Source organism: Staurois parvus, unplaced genomic scaffold (assembly GCF_062004578.1).
Source record: "Staurois parvus isolate SC_StPar_1 unplaced genomic scaffold, SC_StPar_1.0 ptg000834l, whole genome shotgun sequence".
Lineage (NCBI taxonomy): Eukaryota > Metazoa > Chordata > Amphibia > Anura > Ranidae > Staurois > Staurois parvus.
In genome coordinates, this window is record NW_028318630.1 from 1,004,891 (window position 1) to 1,026,254 (window position 21,364).

The 21,364-nt window shown below is 41.1% G+C and overlaps 1 protein-coding gene across 2 annotated transcripts in view; it reads left to right on the forward strand.

Moving 5' to 3' along the window:
* Positions 1-21,364, forward strand: part of BCKDHB (branched chain keto acid dehydrogenase E1 subunit beta) — a 275,645-nt gene that overhangs the window by 86,789 nt on the left and 167,492 nt on the right. For both annotated transcript variants that reach the window (XR_016306628.1, XM_089655349.1), the window contains exon 5: positions 12,913-13,068. Coding sequence is in view for 1 of the 2 variants with exons in the window: in XM_089655349.1 (XP_089511475.1) it covers positions 12,913-13,068 (156 nt within the window). In the remaining variant the exon portion in view is untranslated. The remainder of the gene's footprint in view (positions 1-12,912; positions 13,069-21,364) is intronic.

Below are 21,364 nucleotides of genomic sequence, written 5' to 3' on the forward strand. Positions count from 1 at the left end.
ATACCCTATTGAGCTCTTTGAACTGGTTATTGTAATTATTTATGTTGCATTGGTTACCACATTTAGAATAAAGCCCTCTACAAATATTAACTAATCTTGTTTTAGAAACAATCTAAATGCCCTTATTAACCTAAAGCCACAGTCATGTGACACTGCAGTCTTGGTCTTTTCTCCCCCATGGTTTACATGAAGTATGGTCCTTCTTTGGGTGCTGCCCATGCCCCTGCCTGCTTGACAAGGGCACTTCCTGTTTTTCCCCAGAAAGGGACTTTAAAGCACATATGACATTTTGGGGTTTTGTTCAGACTTTCATTATTTTGTGTTTTCCGCTTATTACAACATTATATTGCTTTTAATGCTTACATTGTTTTCTTTCCCACTTATGGTCAGACAGATGGTTGTAGAAGCATAAATAATTCCCCTGAGATTCATAATGTTTCATGAATAGAAAAAGGAATTGCTTATTAAGCTAATACAAAGTGGTGTGGAGTTTTTTGTGTGTTGTTTTTTGTTTTTTCCCTTGCAAATTGTCATGAATTCACACCTTAAGATTATTAAGCTGGCTAGACACCAGTTGAATTTCTTTAGTTCAAGACCATCTGGCTGAATGAGGAAAAATTACTTGGATTTCCCCAGCCACGCTAAAAAAAATGTAGAGCCATAGATGGGTGAATCTCTTCTGCTGGCTATTTTATTCTGACAGGAGGTTGCTGCTGCCGTCACTGTTAGGCTGACAATTTTCTGTCCAATACCAGCAAAGGTTAGTATTTTGGCTGCTTCAGAGTGTATGGCCAGTTTTATTTTTATCAGTTTTGGGGCCACTGTATATCTAAGAAAAACTCATTGTTTGCTCTTTAGCTGTCTAATTTACAAATGCTCTTTTGGTTACTTACTTACTTAGAGGTATGCTCTTTTTAGGTGGAGCCCACACTTTTTTTTTCTTCTTTCGAGTAGAAAGGGCTAGCCTCTGTCAGTTTTTTATCGTTGTCTGTACTCCTCACTATCCTGGTGGTCATTAATTAGCAAAAGGAAATAAAGGGATATCTGATACATTCCTGGTATACGGAAAATGTGGAGAAAATGCCCAATGGAGATATCTGGTCAAAGGTGTAACTTCCCTTCACATCCTTGTTTCCTGCTGTATCCTAAAAGTGTAAAGCAATCTCAACAGACAGCACTAAACACAAAATTTCTTACCATTCCACACTTTGAGAACTTGGTTAACAGAGAAGTAGCCCCCCCCCCCATTTATACTTGTCTAAGTGGATGCAGCATCGATCCGATGCTGAATTTTCCCCCTGTCAGCTGTAAGGGTGAGAATTCATCGAATACATGGCTATCGATCACTAAGTTCTCCTCTCCGCTCTGAGCAGAGAGCGGTGACTGTCAAGTCACCACTCGCTGCTCTGCCCCCCCCCCCCCCAGCGCTCACTGGAGTGCTGGGCTGTGGAGGGGAAAGGAGCTTCTGGCTCAGGCTGTCAGTGCTTTGCTATGAGGGTGAGCCAGGTGCCGCTCCAGACTCTGGGGTGGATCCTGACTTTAAAGTCGGGATCTTTCCCTAGACTGGGCCGGCCGAGTGACATCAGCTGATAGAGCGGACTTTGGCTCGCTATCAGCTGAAAACAGGTCACAGGAGTGCAGAACGAACTGAACTCCTGTGATTCACAGAAGTAAAGCCAAAAGAGCTTTGGCTGTACTTCTTTTAAAAGGGTTTTGCTTCCATAGGAATTCCTATTTATAGGATAAGTTCACCTTTTGTACAAAAATAATAAATGCGCATTCTTTTGAAAGTAAAAAAAAAAATGTGCATTTATTATTTTTGTCTGCAGGAGCCTGGAAAGCATTGCACCAGTGATCAGTATATCGCTGATGCCATGCAGGTCTCCTGCAGACCTATCAGAATATCTGCTTGCCGTACAGGGATGCACAGCCACGCAGATATTCTGACAGAAAGCTTCAATGAACTACCACAGCGCCGTGGTAGTTTATTGAAAATTACAAGCCCACAGCCGCTAAGGAAGTCTGTGAATGAATGACGTGGCCGTGTGTGCGGAGCCCCGCACGGCTGCGCTGTTTTCAAATCTGACAGACAGTACGGGGAAAAGGGTGGTGGGCGCACGGCTGCAGCTATTGGAACATGTTACACCCTAATAAAGGGTGCAACATGTAACATGTTCCCAAAGGTGAACTTATCCTTTTAAGGTGGATGGCAGTCCAAGATTTGCAGTTATGCCACTGCTGCCAGGGAAGAAGGGAGGGTGATATTTAACATCAACAGCTTATTGATGTCTGAGTTGCGTTAACAAATTAATATAGAGACTTGCTGACTTTATGGTACAATTAAGGATGTCATTGATTCGGTAGTGTTGAGGACCATAGATGGTGGTCAGCCAAGGAAACCTAATGCAGCACATGAAAGACACATCATGCCTATTTCCCTTTGCAATCGGAAGATGTCTTGCAGTGCCATCAGCACAGAACTGGCAGAAACCAGTGGGACCCAGCTACACCCATCTACTGTCTGCAGAAGTCTGGCCAGAAGTGGTCTTCATGGAAGAATTTCAGCCAAAAAGCCATAACTCCAACTTGGAAACAAGGCTAAGTGACTCAACTATGCATGAAAATATAGGAACTGGGGTGCAGAAAAAAGGCAGCAGGTGTTCTGGTCTGATGAGTCAAAGTTTGAAATATTTGGCTGTAGCATTAGGCAGTTTGTTTGTTTGATGAAGGGCTGGAGAGCAGTACAATGAGTGTCTGCAAGCAACAGTGAAGCATGGTGGCTGCATTTCTGCAAATAGAGTTGGAGATTTGGTTAGGATCATTGATGTCTTCAGTGCTGAGAAATACAGACAAATGCTTATCCATAATACCATACCACCAGAGAGGTGTGTGATTGGCCCCAAATGTATTATGCAGCAGTACAATGACCTCAAACATACAGCCAATGATATTAAGAACCATCTTCAGTGTAAAGAAGAACAAGGAGTCCTGGAAGTGATGGTTTGGCCTCCACGGAGCCATGATCTTAGCATAGTCTGTCTGGGATTACGTGAAGAGACAGAAGGACTGGAGGCGGCCTACATCCACAGAAGTTCTGTGGTTAATTCTTAAAAATGTTTGGAACAAACCTGCCGAGTTCCTTCAAAAACTGTGTGCAAATGTACCTTGAAGAATAATGCTGTTTTGAAGGCAAAGGGTAGTCAAACCAAGTATTTGATTTGGATTTCTCTTCTGTTCATTTTACTTTTTTTGCTCACTTTAATTGATGAAACAAAACAAAAAAAAAAACTAATTACACCTCTATTTCTGAAAGCCTTCCTAATTTACAGCATTGTTTTTCACTCCTGTCTAAAACTTTTGCACAGTAATCTGTATTTCCAAGATGAATCCCTATGGAATACAAGTGTGTGTGTGCGCGCGTGCGCATCTCCCACTTTCCTTCTCTGTATGTTGAAAAATGGAACACTTGCAGACATGACATTTGAGGGGTATATTGTACAGCTACTAGACAATGGAGTTGTAGCAAGTGCAGCAGAATACAGGATAAACAAACATTTGTGGATAACAGAAATAAAGCTCATTGTGCAATGAAGAAAAGTGCTTATGGTGTTTTGAGCTGCAGCCATACTTCAACTCTCTAAAGAACTGGCTGTTACTCTGCTGCCAATTTTATGAGTGTTTTTTTTATACTTAGTCTCTCCAACATGACACCTTCAGCCCTGTATCCTGTTGTGCACGCCTTGGCTTCATTCATTTGTGTCAGTACAACTGATTTTTAAAAAGTGATGCCTGCATATGGCTATATGTTGAAACAAATAACCAGTTTGTAGCATTCTTACATAGAGAGAGTTATTATTAAATATATAAAAATTAATGGGGAGTTATTATTTGGGAGTTAATATAACATACTACACTGGCACATATCAAGTAAACAACTGTAGACACCTGCTTTAGGAGAGTAGTAATTTCACTATTGAGGGAAAATATCCCAAAGCTTTGGGATGATAGAACACTATATTGACCACTGGAAAGTTAATTTTCATCTGTCAGTGGTGCTTTCCTTGTATTTATTGACTGAAATTACTTTAGATTCTTATGTAATTGTTTAAACTAAATTCTTTTTAACCTTGACCCGTTCCTTGAAACAAGATCTTTTAATTACAGTAGCAAAGTTTCTTAGGAAATTGAAATCTGATTGTAAATGTTGTGGTTTGTCATTAGCTTAACATAAAACAGCTGTTAAAACTAATTAGGAAATGATTCTTATTTTATCAATGTCTTTTTTTAATATGGGATATCTTTATGCACCAGCACATAACTGCATTTTGAATTTTGCTTCTAAACGTCTAAGTGCTGAGTCTGAATACCAAACTTCCTTATTTAGCCTATTTCTACAGTGAGATTCCCTAGTGATTTACACATTTTAATGTAAAATGCCAGTTTTGGTTCATGTATCTGTAAAGTCTGTCACTAAAATGTTTTTAATATGTTAATATTTCAGAAGTAATTTTCAGTATTTTAATGTACTATGGCCACAATATATACTTTAATTTTATTACACCAGAAGTGTAATAGCAATACAAACAATAGTTATTGTTGACAATCCAATATAAGCTTGTGTGAAAAAAGAGTGCTGTCTTTCTGCTGGCCATCTCTTTCCACAACATCCTGGATTGCTGGCATGCAAATTCACAGGGCATAGGAGATATGTGTCAGAATTCAAGAGGATGAATGTGGGGGAACCTTCAAAAAGTGCATTTTTCAAACTTCTAGGTTGTTAAAGGTAGTCTGCAAAACAATTGAGCACTGTCCATAATTTTCTTATTTGCATTAACACACAAATATTCAGCACAAGCTTTTGGGGTGTACCCCCTTCTAGTATCCAAGCAGTATAGTTCCATAGTTAGTCCCAAAAAAAGTTTTTCCAGAGGAAGGCAAAAAAACCCCCCAGCAAAGCATGACCCAATTTGCTCCTGCAGGGGAAAAAAATTCCTTCCTGATCCCCCGAGAGGCAATCGGATATTCTCTGGATCAACTTTTACCTATAAATGTTAGTATCCAGTTATATTCTGTGCATCTAAGAAAGAATCCAGGCCTTTTTTTTTCTTAAAGCAATCCACTGAGCTAGCCAGAACCAACTCTTGAGGGAGTCTATTCCACATTTTCACAGCTCTCACTGTGAAGAAACCTTTCCATGTTTGGAGATTACATTTCTTTTCCTCCAGACGTAAAGAGTGCCCCCTTGTCCTCTGTGATGACCTCAGGGTGAATGAACCACTGATGTATTTATACATGTTGGTCATATTCCCTGTTAATCTCCTCTTCTCAAGAGAGAATAAATTTAGTTCCTCTAATCTTTCCTCTTGCCTCTTATCAGTTTGGTTGCCCTTCTCTGTACTTTCTCCAGTTCCCCAAACTTCTTTTTGTGAATTGGTGCCCAAAATTGAACTACATATTCCAGATGAGGTGTTACTAATGATTTGTACAGGGGTAATATGATATCTCTCTCTGGAGTTTATACCTCTTTTAACACAAGAAAGGATTTTGCTCAATTTAGAAACCGCAGCTTGGCATTGCATGCCATTATTAAGCTTGTATTCTACCAGAACTCCCAGATCCTTCCCCACCATTGATTCCCCCAGTTGTACCCCCCCCCCCAGTATGTATTATGCTTGCATATTCTTAGCCCTCAAGTGCATAACCTTACGTTTTAGCAACATTAAACCTCATTTGCCACATAGTTGCTCAATTAAACAGTGCATTGAGGTCGGCTTGTAAGTTGGAGACATCCTGTAAGGACGTTATTCCACTGCACAGCTTGGTGTCATCTGCAAAGGCAGAAATGGTATTTATAATCCCAGACCCTATATCGTTTATAAATATATTAAAAAGTAAGGGTCCCAACACTGAACCTTGAGATACACCACTGACAAACCAAGACCATTCAGAGCATGAATCATTATTCACTACTCTCTGAATATGATCTTTTAGCCAGTTTTCTATCCATTTATATACAGATTTTTCCAAGCCTGTAGACTTTACATTACACATTAGCCATGTGTGGGGTACTGTGTCAAACACTTTTTTGCAAAATCCAAGTATACCACGGCCACTGCCACCCTTCTGTCCAAGGTTTTGCTCACCTCCTCATAAAAAGAAATCAGATTTGTTTGACAACTTCGGTCTTTCATGAATCCATGCTGTCTGTTGCTTAAAATATTTTTTTTACAGCAAGAACTCATCTATGTGGTCTTTTATTAAACTCTCCAGTATCTTCCCAACTATAGAAGTTAAACTAACAGGTCTATAATTACTTGGTAATGGCACCACATTGGCCTTACGCCAATCCAGTGGTACTATGCTAGTCAATAAAGAGTCCCTAAAAATGAGAAACAATGGCTTTGAAATGACATAGCTCAATTCTTTAACCTCCCTAGCGGTATTCCCGAGTGTAGCTTGGGGTAAAATGTCAGTACCAAAAGTGGTAACCCCGAGATACACTCGGGCTTACCATGCGGCGCTGCATAGGGATTCCCTGCAGAGCTTACCTTGTCCTTCGCTCCCGTGATGTTTCCCCTGCAGCGTCCCCGGCCATCTCCTCCGGCCGATGCCGGCATCCGGCTTCTGTGTTCCGGTCCCTGTGACGTCGGGACGTACGGGCGCCGCCGGTGGGAAATTTTAAAATTTTAAAAAATTTAATTTTTTTCCAAACAAATTTTACATAGTAAAACATTGCTGTTTCAACCCATTTCACATAATATTGTCCCTAGTGCTTTGTCCTGTGCCCTGCCTGCATTTTGTCGCTTCTTTCTGCCTGGAAACTGAGAAACGTCCATGACGTCCAAAAAGTATCCCTTTAGGTCAAAAGCGGGTTTAGATCAGCTAGAGAACAGCGATAGTAAATCAGAACCACTTGCAGAATTGAGTGATAATGATTCGTGGGGAAATTCGTCATCAGACACTGAAAACGATTTTGCGACTTTGCTCAGCAATGTGCGAACTTGGCGCTCTATTTCAATTTTCAGTGTTTTCGGTTTGATTATATTATTGAATTAAATGTATTATTATTATATTATTTTTTATGATTATTAAATTATAATTTATGATTTCGTGTTTCAAATTTTATCATACCCGGGATGTTTAATAGACTCTTGTTCGGACAGATTTCAGTGAGTTATTCCTAAAAATTACAGCCTACAATAAAAAAACTACATATTTCCATGCAAAATAATGGTACCACTTTCAGCACCAAAAATCTGAAATAATCATACCGCCAGGGAGGTTAAGGACCCGTGGGTGTATGCCATCCAGTCCAGGTGCTTTATTCACCTTTATTCTGTCTAAATATTTTTGGATCATATCAATTGTGAGCCAATGTGGATCATCTGGGGCTGTGTCAATACTATGCCCATTATGGACAAGAGCTCCCCCATGCTAATTTGTATACAGAGAGCTGAAGAAGGTATTTAATAAATTTGCCTTCTCTTTGCCCCAGTCACCCACTCTAGATTATTGTGTAAAGGGCCTACATGCTTGGACCGGACCTTTTTACTATTAATATATTTGAAGAATTTTTTGGGGTTTGTCCTGCTATCTTTTGCAATCTGTCATTCGTTTCAATTTTTGCGGCCTTTATTTCCTTTTTGCATATTCTGTTATATTCTTTGTAATGTTTAAATGATGATCGCGTTCTTTCATTTTTAGATTTAATAAAAGCTCTTTTCTTATTATCTATAGCTTTTTTAACTTTGGCCGTAAGCCACATAGGTTTGATTGTTAGCCTTTTAAACTTGTTGCACATGGGAATATATTTTGCAGTGTGTTCACATACAGTCTTTTTGAAGAACTCCCATTTCTGTGTTGTGTTCATTGATGCCAGTATTCCCTCCCAGTCTAATGCCCCGTACAAACGATAAGAAAATTGTGCAAAAAATTTCGCGGAACCACTGATCGAGCGATTTTCCCTTTGTTGATGAGCAGGATGTTTTAACCGATAATGATATTGTGAACAAAAAATCCAGTTGAACAACAGTGAAAAATGTTGTCATTTTACATGCGAACGATCGATTTTCTATGCGGTGGTATGATAGTCGTAGGAGAAAAATCTATCAAGCGCTATAGCGCACGTGCGGAAACAGAAGATGACTCGGATGTTTATGTCCAAGGAATCTTCGTAAACACAAATGAAAAATCCAGATGTTAAAAGTAGATTGGCCTAATGAGATAATGAAAGCAGAATTATATTTTATGTATCACTATTTATGTATATAGATAATGTAATAAACTATATTATACTCATTGCTGTTAATTGTTGTGTATATCGCTCATTCTGACCGGAAGGGCATGGCTACAAGGTCACACGCACACTGCATCACTTCCACTTGTATGGAAGACGTCAACAATACGTATTGTCTGACGAACAATTTTTTTAGATTGGTTAATGTGGGCCACGATTCCGATCAAGAAACGAACGCCTCTTGGTCATCGGATGACCGATCGGTCGATTTTCTATTCTCATCTTAAGTCTTGGAGAGCAGCTCTCAGCCTTAGAAAATTAGCTCTCTTAAAATTGAGTGGTTTTATTTTTACCGTATGTGCTTGCTGTTTACAGCTAACAATAAATGAAATCATGTTATGGTCACTGCTACCCAGGTGTTCTTTTATATGGACATTCGTAATGAGCTCTGCATGGTTTAAGATTACCAGGTCCAGCAGAGCATCATTACCAGTTGGGGCCTCTATGAACTGTACCATAAAATTTTCCTGTAGTAGGTTTAAAATATTTTGCCCTTTTTAACTGTTTCTGTAGCACCATTACTCCAGTCACTGTCCCAAACCTTTCAATCTGTGCAATGAGCTGAGTCTCCACCTCCTCATTAACACTGGGAGGCCTATAACAAACTCCAATGATTACCTTTGTAGTACACACCCCCATGTGCACTTCCACCCATAATGCTTCAGCCTCATCACACTCTCCATCAACTAGGTCCTCTTTCCTACTCGCTCTGAGATCACTTCTCACATAGAGACAAACACCACCACCTTTCCTATCTCCAAAAGAGAACATAGCCAGGAATATTAATGGCCCAGTCACGTGAAGAATAAAGCCAAGATTCAGCAATACCAATTAAATCATAGTTCTGTTCATGCACCAAAGCTTCCAACTCACATATTTTGCTTGCCAGACTTCTGGCACAGGTGAAAAACCACTTTAATTCATTGACACCTTGTGCACATTTATTTTGCATGTATTTCAGTTTACCCCAAAAGCTTTTCCTCATAACTGGCTTAGAAATGCATCTTCAGCAGGGGCGGACTGACCATTTGGAAACTCGGGCACTGCCCGAGGGCCTAGGGTCAGTAGGGGGCCCCATGAGATGCCCCTGGTACCTTTTTCATAGGCTTTTTTGAGTTTGGGCAAGGACACAGGGGCCCCATGATCCCCCTATTGCCCGGGGGCCCCATGAGTTGTCAGTCTGCCCATGATCTGCGGGTCCCCGCTGCTCATAAATGGAAAAAATACAGGTAGGGAATGTGCATTAAGTAGGCACAAGCAGTAAGCCAAACTGTCTTATGTTAGAAGCAAATATGTCTAAGGCCTCATTCACATGGGTTATGACATACATGTGATTATGCACTTCTATAGGACATTTCTAAATTAATATAAATGCATGTGTAAGGATCTTCTGCCCTTTACTGTCTAAATTTGTAAATTAGATGTGCTGCTTATCACCGAATTAATTGTTTAGCACTTCCTGTCTCTGGGTTGTTAGGTTAAAAACTCCAGGAGGAAGTGAAGAGAGAGGTTTTTGAGACACGAAAGACCTGCTGCTGAAACTAGACCAGAAGCAGGGATTTTTAGGCAGGTGCTATGTTGAATAGTTGTAATATTGTTGCCAATTAAGTGCGTGCATGCGTGTGCAGAAAAATAAATATTATTATAATTTTTAAACACTACTGACCGAAGTATTTGTCCACTTGTTATCTTACATGCACTATACCAGATAATCAAGTCTGAATATGTAGTGGTTGCTTTGTTGTATGTTACTAGGTGAACCTGTTTATTGCAATAAAGCTTATATTCAGCTCTTTTTTTTAGTTAACCCTGTCCCTTTTGGTCTGGGATTCTATAGCTAGTTTTAGCTCCGGGCTATATAAACCGCATAGGTTAGGCATCCAATGGCCACTTGATAGTTATAGGCCTGGTTGCATGAAAGATTAGAAGCTATTCTGAACTAAGATGCAGAGTAGATAGGCCAACTCTGAGTTCCAGTGCTGGTGAGCAGCTACATGCCAGGCTGGTTGGACAATGCTGGAAGATTGCCTTCGGGTCTCTGATACCAAGACAGACCCCACATTGTGATCATCCTGCAACAGAACTTTTCTGCAACATTCAACTGGAGGTGTCTTTATTAAAAGCCATATGAACCCAGGCATATGTGCACAATTCCACCAGAATTCTTGTTGGACCTTTTTCTGATAAAACCTGTTTGTACGTTGGATGTATGTACTATTTATTCCTTTTAATATATAAAGCTTTTTCATACAGGTGTCCATCTATATACTTCTGGTTAATACTATATGCTAATTGTAGTAGTTCATCTGCTCCCAATTACTTTGATTAAATTACTGGGAAATTTCCCAGGATAGGCAGTTCCATCGGCTCACTGACGCCCTGTCCTGGGTAGAGGCAAATTGATTATCAAACTCGCACTCTTCTACTTGGCAAGTTCTTCTCTTATTTTCCTACAGGTTTAGTGCAATATCCTGTTTGGGGAGGGCCATTTCTTTTTGCGCCCCCAAAAGTGGGCTACTCATGTAATGATTTTATTTGCATTTGGGCACATTTGGTTTATTGCTTATAAAAAAAAAAACAAAAAGGAAAGCTGTGCATCCAGGGGTAGTTTAGATATAACTTGTGTACATTTTGCATATAAACTAACACAATTCTTTCCCAGATCAAATTCTTCTGCATTTAAATTAAACATATGCAATTAGCCCATGTGATTGGGGCCTAGCCATGTACATATATAATTTCCTGTTAATAGCTGACCAGTTTGGAACCCCATATGGTCTTCTGCTGCTGATACCCATTTTCTTCAAAGTTTTAGGTGTTGTGAAAGCAGCAATTCTCTTTTACACACTACTATGACCATTTAAGAATAGTCCCCAGTTAAAGGACAGTGTTCAGAGTAAAATATTGATTGACTACAAGCTTCAGCATTTCATGAATAAATACGGCTAAATTGTTTGTGTAAATGTTCTGCAGGCTTTGACAAATATCAAGGTGTTTTATGGACTATCCTCTTTCAGCATTTTATTATTTTTTTCAACTGACCTTCAGGGTCAAATATAGCAGATGCTTTTGCAGAATGCGGTTTCTAGTTATTGCATTTATTTAATTTTGTCTTTTGGGTTCAGTGCATAAAAGTTTTTGTTTTGTAGGATGTCTGTTGTTTTCACCAAGACCAGAGGTGGATTTACTTAAATATTGCTGGCCATACATTATGTACCTCCGCTTAATACTAGAATTGGTAGAATTACAGTATTGTAAACAAAAAAAAATAATTTTTCCCAATTTGTCATTCTATAAATAAAATGGAGAATGGGATTTGTCAAAACCATATACCAATAAAAGCTTTAGATGTTCTAAAAAGAGGAAAAAACGGTTTAGGTAGGCAAATGTCAGTTGTCAAGTTAACCTGTACATCAGGCCTTGAAATTTCCACTCACCTGCTCGCCTATGGTGAGTGGAAATTATGGTGGGGTATGTCCCCAGGGCCCTCTTGCTGAGCAGGCTCGGAACTCAGGGCTGGATCTGTCACTCGCATTGAGAGTCGTCAGACTGCTCAATAGTTGAGTGCAGTGAAAGCAAAGGAAGGAGCGTGTGCTGTGCTCTCTGCCTCCCCCTAGAGTGCAGTACCCGGCTCTGTGAGTGAACAACAAAGTACTGCAACTTTTTATAGGGTGTGTGTGTGTGTATGTGTATGTACATGTGTCTGTGTGTATGTACATGTGTATATCTGTACGTGTTTGCTTGTATGTACATATATATGTGTGTGTGTGTGTGTGTACATGTGTCTGTGTGCATGTACGTGTGTGTTTGTGTGTATGTACGTACATGTGTCTGTGTATGTATGAATGTGTGTATTTGTATGTGTCTGTGTGTATGTACATGTGTGTATCTGTACATGTATCTGCGTGTATGTACATGTATGTACATACATGTGTCTGTGTGCATGAACATGTGTCTGTGTGCGTGTACATGTGTCTGTGTATGTACGTACATGTATCTGTACGTGTTTGTGTATACATGTGTATGTGTGTACATGTCTCTGTGCGTGTGTGTACATGTTTCTGTGTGTGTGTATATGTGTCTGTATGTAAACCTATATGTATGGGTGGTTTGGTCAGGTTCAGGATGATGTGGTTATTATGGGTGGTAGCATATGGAGCATTTGAGATAATGCTGGGTTGGATAGTAGGTAGGATATGTTTGGTAGAGTTATGGTTTTGTGAATGAAAGATTAAAGGGGGTTATGGGTGTATGCGGTGCATGGTCGAAGTATGATTGAGTGTTTAGGGGCACATTGGAGGCCCTGAATGTAATGTGGGGGGACTCTGGGGACCCTGATGTAATGCGGGTAACATTTAACAGTGTCATTTCATGAAATAATTTATGAGGGTGTGTTTAGGGGGTAATTAAGGGTGTAGCAGGGTAGGGGTTGGCTGGGGCAACTGGTGGTGAGTAACTCTTAAGGCCAGGCTAGTAGCTCAGGACTTGAAATTTTAAGCCCTGCTCTACATAATGACACTGCTAAATTTGTTGTGAACATTTTTTGTTGTTTCATGTGGCTTTTTGTTAGTGATTTTAATTGTATGACTATTGAAATAACGTTTTTTGCATTGCAGATTGTAAATGAAGCTGCAAAGTATCGATACAGATCTGGTAACCTTTTTAACTGTGGGAGCTTGACGATAAGAGCGCCATGGGGCTGTGTAGGACATGGTGCACTCTATCATTCCCAAAGTCCAGAAGCTTTTTTTGCTCATGCTCCAGGCATTAAGGTAAGATTGACAATTTCGGTGAAATAGCTGCACACCAACAGTATAAAACACTAAAACCCTTGATCTTATTTAGTAATTAGACAAATTCTTGTGAATTAGGACTGGCAATTATGGAATATTCACTGCAGAACAGCACCATGTTACATAGGGCAAACTGTAACTGGCAACCTACTTTTACCTGAGCAGGCAAAGATGATTAGAGGGCAATATTCCCCATGCCCTATTATTCAACCTGAGCTAAGGGCAGATGGATTCCAGGAAGTAAATGCTACATAAATCATCTGCCATTACTCAAGATGGCCAGGCCAGAAATGCTTGGGAGTGCTTTCTCTGCAAGCATGGATACGTGGATGAATGGGTGAGTTTGCTTTGAATATTGAAAATGAATTAAAAATGAATTAAATGGCATTTTGATTTGTGGTGCTCAGATGCAGTGTAGTTTTGCTTTAAGTATTTAATTATTAAGGAGAATACAGAAAGCTCTGAGTTTTTTCCCATCTTATATTGGCTAACTTAAATTGTTTAAGATGTAAGCTTTTGGGATGTTTTAGATACCTTCTTCAGGCTTTGTGTATAAATCTCGAAATAGGGATCTAAGGCATTTTGAAGGGTTGCTTTGTATGTTTACTAACTTAAGTTAACCAAACAGGGGTATCTCTTAAACTCCAAACTTTCTGCATGTTCTGTTGTCAGCTGAATACAACTGTAAATCACCATAGACAACATGGTTAACAGAAACATTTGAGAATTTCCCACTTTATAGAAGAGACACATTATTAGGCTACGTTCACAAATTGAAACTATATAGGTTAAGTACTTTTCACATAAGTGATTATCACATTGTGTGGTCATATGTTGCCTGTGTATGCATTTTATTCAGTGCCACAGACACCCTGGCATGACACATATTATTGGTAAAACAATACTGATTTACCAAAATACTGTAAACACATCTAATAAACCATCATCTTAGGGTTATTGACATCTTACATCCACACCATCTTTTACTACATTTTCATCCTCCTTCGTTGGCACTGGCCTCTTCAACCAGTCTTCTGCATTCAGTTTCTTCAGCAATCTTGATTGGCTGGCCCAGGCCAATTCTTCTTGGCACCAAATCTCAATGCATTTTTGATGCTCCTTCATGGACAAATACACATGCCTGTTTATGGACAGTGGCACATTTATGCAATAGAGTAGACACTGCAACATGATGAGTATTATTGCTAAAAGAATAACGATTTACCAAAAATACTATAAACACATCTGGTCAACTGTTGTGGACACCTTTTATGTCTGTACATAATCTAAAGTGAAACTGAAGTCTTCTATACTTGCCTCCACTCCAGTGATGCAATGTTCTTGACTGCCTTCGTTGTCACTGGCCTTTTCAACCAGTCTCCTTCTGGGTTTAGTGTCTTCAGTAATCTTGATTGGCAGGTCCAGGTCTGTTCTTCCTGTCACCAAATCTCAATATATGTTTGATCCTCCTTCACATGGACAAATGCACATACATAGGTATGGACAGTGGCAAGAATCTGCAGATTACTTATGACTGGGCTGGCAGGTGGTTGTGCACAGCTGCAGCCACTCAGCCTGTGCAAAGCAATGACAGGCTGACAGTAGCCGCAGTTGTCCACTGAACTCCACATGTCTGCACATCGACTGGTTACCTGCAGTTAGTGACAGATGCCCCTCCTTGGATGCATCTGTCTACTGCCAGGGTTGGATATCTGTCCCTAACCGCAGGTAACCACTTGATGTATGGATACCTATGGACAGCTGTGGCTCCTGGCAGCCTGTCATTGCTGTCTGCACACACCTGTCAGCACAAAGTGCTGAGTCTTGTTGCAGTCTGTGCTTAGCTCTGTTTGCGAAGAAGGCCTTAGGAGGAACATTGCTGGCAGGCAGCAAAGGTGTCATTTCAGAAGAGACATACAGTGTCTATTTTTTAAATAAAAACTTACCTGCTAGTTACTTAGGTATAGGTATTATTACACTTCAAAGATGAACCCAGCAATGCAAATACATTTCAGATATTAGTAGCTTCAGCTCTCTAAATATTATAATGTTAGGAAATTACTTCCTGTATTTCAGAGTTAATTTTGCTAAAAAAAAAAAAAAAATCTCACCTTTTGTAATTAATATAGTGCAGCTTCTACCAGGGACCTAGAGGGGAAATTATGAGGGGGAAGACATCATGTCCTCTCATCTCCTAGTGCTGCTTGTAGAAACTACAGTTCCCATGATGCCATGTAAATTGTAGTAAGTGAGCGCCAATGACAGGTGTGGAAGGACATGACAGACCAGGAGACACCTTGCCAGTCCGTAACATTGTGACATCTTTGGAGGTAGGACAGAACAGGAGCCTCCTGCCCTGTTAGTCAATCAACTCTTTTACAGTGGACGATTCAGACTGGTAGTCTGACACTCCCAAGTCCACCCACTAAATCAGGCAGTAAGATAATTACGCTACTGTTTGCTGTAAAAAGGACTACAGTGGTGACGTAAAGAGATCGGTGGCTGAGGAGTATAGAAGACACACTGGTCCTATAAAATGGATGTGAGTGGGAGGAGGCTGCCATTTTGTTGAAGCCCTGAACAGCAAATATTGCAGAACTAAACCCCCCTATAATTTCCAGCTGAGGAAGCTGCCATCTGTTTGATCTGCTACTGCCATGGTGCTGCACATATGATCACTTGACAGTTTGGTTGAGAACACAAGCAAATGTGACAGTTATATTCCTGGCATAACATAAAAATAGTGCAGCGCTAAAGGTAGTGATAATGAGACAGATATAAGTCCACTAAAAGTCTTGGTCATAAGAACGTGTCCAGTGACAAATGAGGATTCAAAATTGGTGATCCGTGTGGAAACGGCTGAAAAACGCACTCACCAGAAGCAAGACACATAAAGGCAGTGTGCATCTAGAGCTCATGGATCCTGAATCCAGAAGGGAATAAAGCTGGTCCAGTTACAGGAATGGTGGATCCCTCCTCTGTGGATGCAGCAACAGATCCTCCTCTTCCCAATTAGGTGTAGGATTCCAAGATCAGGATTCTGCAAGCAAAAGCTCCTCAGGGGAGTTTAGGGAAGGACACCCATAGTGTAGTAGGTTATAAAAAGCAGCTTTATTAAAAATTATAGTATCCAATTCAAAGTAGGCAGGTATCATAAAGATGTGTCAGCAAGACAAACTAACCCTGACACTCTGAATAATGGCCGCCGGGCCTCCACGTGGCTCCGGCGGCGTAGCGTCTCGACGTCCAGGCTCCTCCTTTAGGAGACGCTACGCCGCCGGAGCCACGTGGAGGCCCGGCGGCCATTATTCAGAGTGTCAGGGTTAGTTTGTCTTGCTGACACATCTTTGATACCTGCCTACTTTGAATTGGATACTATAATTTTTAATAAAGCTGCTTTTTATAACCTACTACACTATGGGTGTCCTTCCCTAAACTCCCCTGAGGAGCTTTTGCTTGCAGAATCCTGATCTTGGAATCCTACACCTAATTGGGAAGAGGAGGATCTGTTGCTGCATCCACAGAGGAGGGATCCACCATTCCTGTAACTGGACCAGCTTTATTCCCTTCTGGATTCAGGATCCATGAGCTCTAGATGCACACTGCCTTTATGTGTCTTGCTTCTGGTGAGTGCGTTTTTCAGCCGTTTCCACACGGATCACCAATTTTGAATCCTCATTTGTCACTGGACACGTTCTTATGACCAAGACTTTTAGTGGACTTATATCTGTCTCATTATCACTACCTTTAGCGCTGCACTATTTTTATGTTATTCCATTTTAAGTACATATTGGTTGCTTAGAATGCTTAGCCGCTTTCAGGATTAGCGCTCACTGTTGTTCTCCCTATTCGATTATATTCCTGGCATGCCACTTTAACCGCCTCCCGCCCGCCATATAAGGAAATGATGGAAGGTCGGCGGTTCTCTCATTCTGGGAGGACGTCATATGACGTCCTCCCACTCTAACTGCACACGTGCACCCATCGGTGGTCTGCTCTGTCCCTGGGACACAGCGGATCACCAATCACAGTAAAGAGCCGATGATGTAGTCTCGATCATGCGATCAGCTGTGTCCAATCACAGCTGATCGCATGTGAATAGGAAATGCCGGTTATTGGCAGTCCTCTCCTCACGCTGACAGTGCGTGAGGAGAGGAGAGCCGGTAATCTGCATTCCTCAGAGGGGACATGTATACTGATCGTCAGGGCACTGATGATCGGTGTAGCCCCATAATTGCCACCTGTCAGTGCCCTGATGATCGGTGTAGCCCCATAATTGCCACCTGTCAGTGCCCATCAATGCCACATATCTGTGCCCATCAGAGCTTCCTTTCAGTGCTGCCTCTCCGTGCCCGTCAGTGCTGCCTCTCCGTGCCCGTCAGTGTAGCCTATTAGTGCCATATATGACTGCTGCCTTTCAGTGCCCATCAGTGATACCTGTCACTGCCCATCAGTGCCCCCTATCAGTGCCCAAACTTTTATAACAGAAACTAAGAAAAAACTTTTTTTTTTCCTAAATTTTCTGTCTTTTTTTTAGTTTTAGCAAAAAAATAAAAAACCCAGTGGTGATTAAATATCACCAAAAGAAAGCTCTATCAGTCTAAAAAAAAAAAAAGTAAAAAATGTAGTTTTGGTACAGTGTTGCATGATTTCGCAATTGTCATTCAAAGTGCGACAGCGCTGAAAGCTAAAAATTGGCCTGGGCAGGAAGGGGGTAAAAGTGTCCAATAGGCAAGTGGTTAAAGCAGAACTCCGGGGAAAAAACTTTTTTCTGTGTCCTTGCTGCTGATCTCCTACCTTCAATGAAATATGTCCTCCATCTTTTGGTTCACTCAGTAATTGCTCTGAAATAAGCTGATGATTTTCAAATCCGACTGTTAATACCCTTTTTGTGTGTGAAAGTTATAGCATCTACAAGCTATGGTGTATATATATTGGAATTTACACAGCTTTTACTTTCTGACTGCCTATCATATTTCTTGAGATGTTAACCACTTGCCCTCTTGAGTATTTACCCCCCTTCCTGACCGGGCCATTTTTTGCAGTACCGCACTGCATTATTTTACCTGACAATTGCGCGGTCATGCAACGCTGCACCCAAATTAAATTTACGTCCTTTTATTTCCCAGGAATAGAACTTTCTTTTGGTGGTATTTGATCGCCTGTGTGTTTTTTTTTTTTTTTTTTGCGCTATTAAAAAAAAAAAAAAAAAAAGACAATTTTGAGAAAAAAAAAATATTTTTTTCCTTTTTGCTATTAAACATGTCCAGTAAAAAAAAATTTTAAAACATCAAATTTCGTCATAAATTTAGGCCAAAATGTATTCATGTTACATGTTACATGTGGTTGCTAAAAAAAAAAAATCCCAATACATGTAAATTGGTTTATGTGACATTTTATAGTATTTACAAATGATGGTATATATACTGGGATTTTTTATTTTATTTTTACTAGTAAAGGCGGTGATTAGCGACTTATGGCGGGACTACAGCGGGCATTCTACTAATGGCACTGGGCAGGAATGGGCGATCAAAGGGTTAACTGTGTGCTGTGTCTGTTTTACTGTGGGACTGTGTGTTTGTGCTTCACCGTAACCACACTGCTTTGCATGGCTGTGGTATGCAGAGCCATGCAAAGCAGTGTGCACGAGCTGACAGGGGAGACAACTGTTTTGTTTATAAACAGTCCTCCCTTGTCGGAAATGCTCGGCAATCACCAACCGGGACCCAGTGATTGACATGATTTTGCGCACCTGTGCCATTCTGTAGCAGTACTTCTGCTATAGGGCAGATGGGAAGCGTTTAAAATGCCAGGGTGGTACAAAAAACCCCCCAAATTATCCCTTTTTTTGGAAATTGGATACCCCAAGAAATTTGCTGAGAGGCATGTTGGGTCCATGGAAGACTTTGTTTTTTTTTTTTTTTGTCAATTAAAGTGGTTATAAAGGCTCAAGGTTTTTTACTTTCATGCGTTCTATGAATGAAGGTAAAAAACCTTGTGTGTAGCAGCCCCCCCTTAAACTTACCTGAGTCTCATCCCGAGCCAGTGATGTCCGCGAGAGCCTCGGTTCTCCGGGGACTCTCGCTCCTAATTGACTGAGGCTGCTGTCAGTCACTGCCAGTGAGTCACTGCCAGTGAGCCAATCAAGAGAGGAAAGGGGATGGGCCGAGCTACAGCTCTATGCATGAATGGACACGCAGAGCTGCAGCTTGGGAGCTCACCTACTCGGGTGCCCCCATAGCAAGCTGCTTGCTGGGGCATCTGACAGGAGGGAGGGGCCAGGAGCACTGTTGGGAGACCTGAGAAAAGGAGGATCTGGGCTACTATGTGCATGTTTTAAAAAACAAAAAATACTTTAGTATCACTTTAAATGATATATTGCTCACACATGCCATGGATATATGTGGAATAGCACTCCAAAACACATTCTGTTACTTCCCAAATATGGGGATACCACATGTGAGAAACTTTTTGCCAGCCTAGCCACATACAGGCCCCCAAAATCCAATGACTACCTCCAGGCTTTCAAAGGGCATATTTCCTTATCACTTCCTCACTACCTATCCGTTTCAGAGGCCCTAAAATGACAGGTTAGTAGACTATCCCCCTTAGCAAGCAGTTCGCTAGGGGGGTATTTGGAAGGGGGGAGGAGGCAGCAGTGCCATCGAGAGACCCCAAAAGAGGAGGATCGGGGCTGCTCTGTACAAAACTATTGCATAGAGCAGGTAAGTATAATATGTTTGCTATAAAAAAAAACCCACCAAAACAAAAACAAAGGTTTAGTATCACTTTAAAGCATAACTAAACCCAAAAATCTAATATATTGTAGATTTCCACTCATTGGATGTGGTGGCTGCTTTAGTGTTGTGGTTTTTTTTTTTTCTCTTTTTGAAGCTTTTATTTCTTTATTTTCATCTGGTGATGGTCCAGTAACACGCCTCCTGTCTTAGGGTGGCTACATTGACTCCTCCACTGTATATATGGAGGAGCAACGTAGCCACACTTGGAAACAGCGGCATTGTCAATTACTGCAGAGGATAGTGTTAGCTGGCATTCAGCTTTAAATTATTACTCCCTTTTTTGTAAAGTCCATCTAACATTTATGAAGCGGTGACAACAATATTTATTCTTCTGGGATAAAGGTTTTATATTATCAAATAAAAACTGATCATTGTAAACAGCTTTGTGGGTGTTAAAGCCGAGTTCCACTCACTCTGTAAAAAAAATAAATCGGCAGCTACAAAAACTGCAGCTGCTGACTTTTAAAAAAACAGCCACTCACCTGTCCCTCGATCCCGCGTTGCCCCCGCCGCAGCCCGTTTCACCTGCCGTCCTGTGTTCCAAGCGCTGACATCTTCAGTGTGGGCACCCGGCTGTGACAGCTTGCGGCTTCACAGCCAGGTGCCCACTGTGCATGCGCGAGTAGCGTTGCGGTTCCTGAATGGCCCCGTCGTCTTGTGGGACCTGTCACATGTCCCACAACACTTCAGGGAGGGAGGGTAGGAGGACAACTTCCATTTCCGATCGCCTAGGCGATCGCAGTGGGAGTGGGTACCTGTCAAATTTGGGCACCCGTTCCCCTCTGCTCCCCAAAGGTGCCAATCCTTAATGGGGAGTAGGGGGACCAATCTTTAAAGCGGAACTTCGCTTTTTGGGTGGAACTCCAAATTAAATTGTTTGTCTCTGCCCTCTAACTGCTATTTTTGCTGGCCTGCTTGGTCTGTTAAAGGAAATTGAGAAAAAAAACACTCATGGACTGGATCACCAGCTTAAAATGAAAGAAAATGCCTAAAAAAGATAATGCAGCCACCATATCTAAGGACTGGTAAGCTACAATATATTAAATAAATTTGTATTTTTTATTTAATTTGCTTAAAGTTGCAGGAGTTCCTTGGAGCCCAAAAGCAGGGAACTTTGCAACCTAACTGAGCGTATTTTACAGCACCCCTGTATTTCTGCCTCTGTCTTACTGGTAGTTTCTCAACTTTAACCACTTTACTACCACAGTATAGCTAAATAATGGCTACAGCACGGTAGCCCAGTTCTGGGAAGGTGTCACATGATATCCTCCCAGAACGCGCCCCCGGCACTGCCCATGATCGCGGTGTCCTTTTGGACACAGCTCATCACATGACATGGTAAAAGGTCAATCACAGCTGCCTTTTTTCACGTGATCAGCTGTGTCTAATCACAGCTGACCACTATGTAAATACATTTGCTGGTTATCGGCAGTACTTTCCTCATGCTGTGACAGCATGAAGAAAGTACTGCCAAT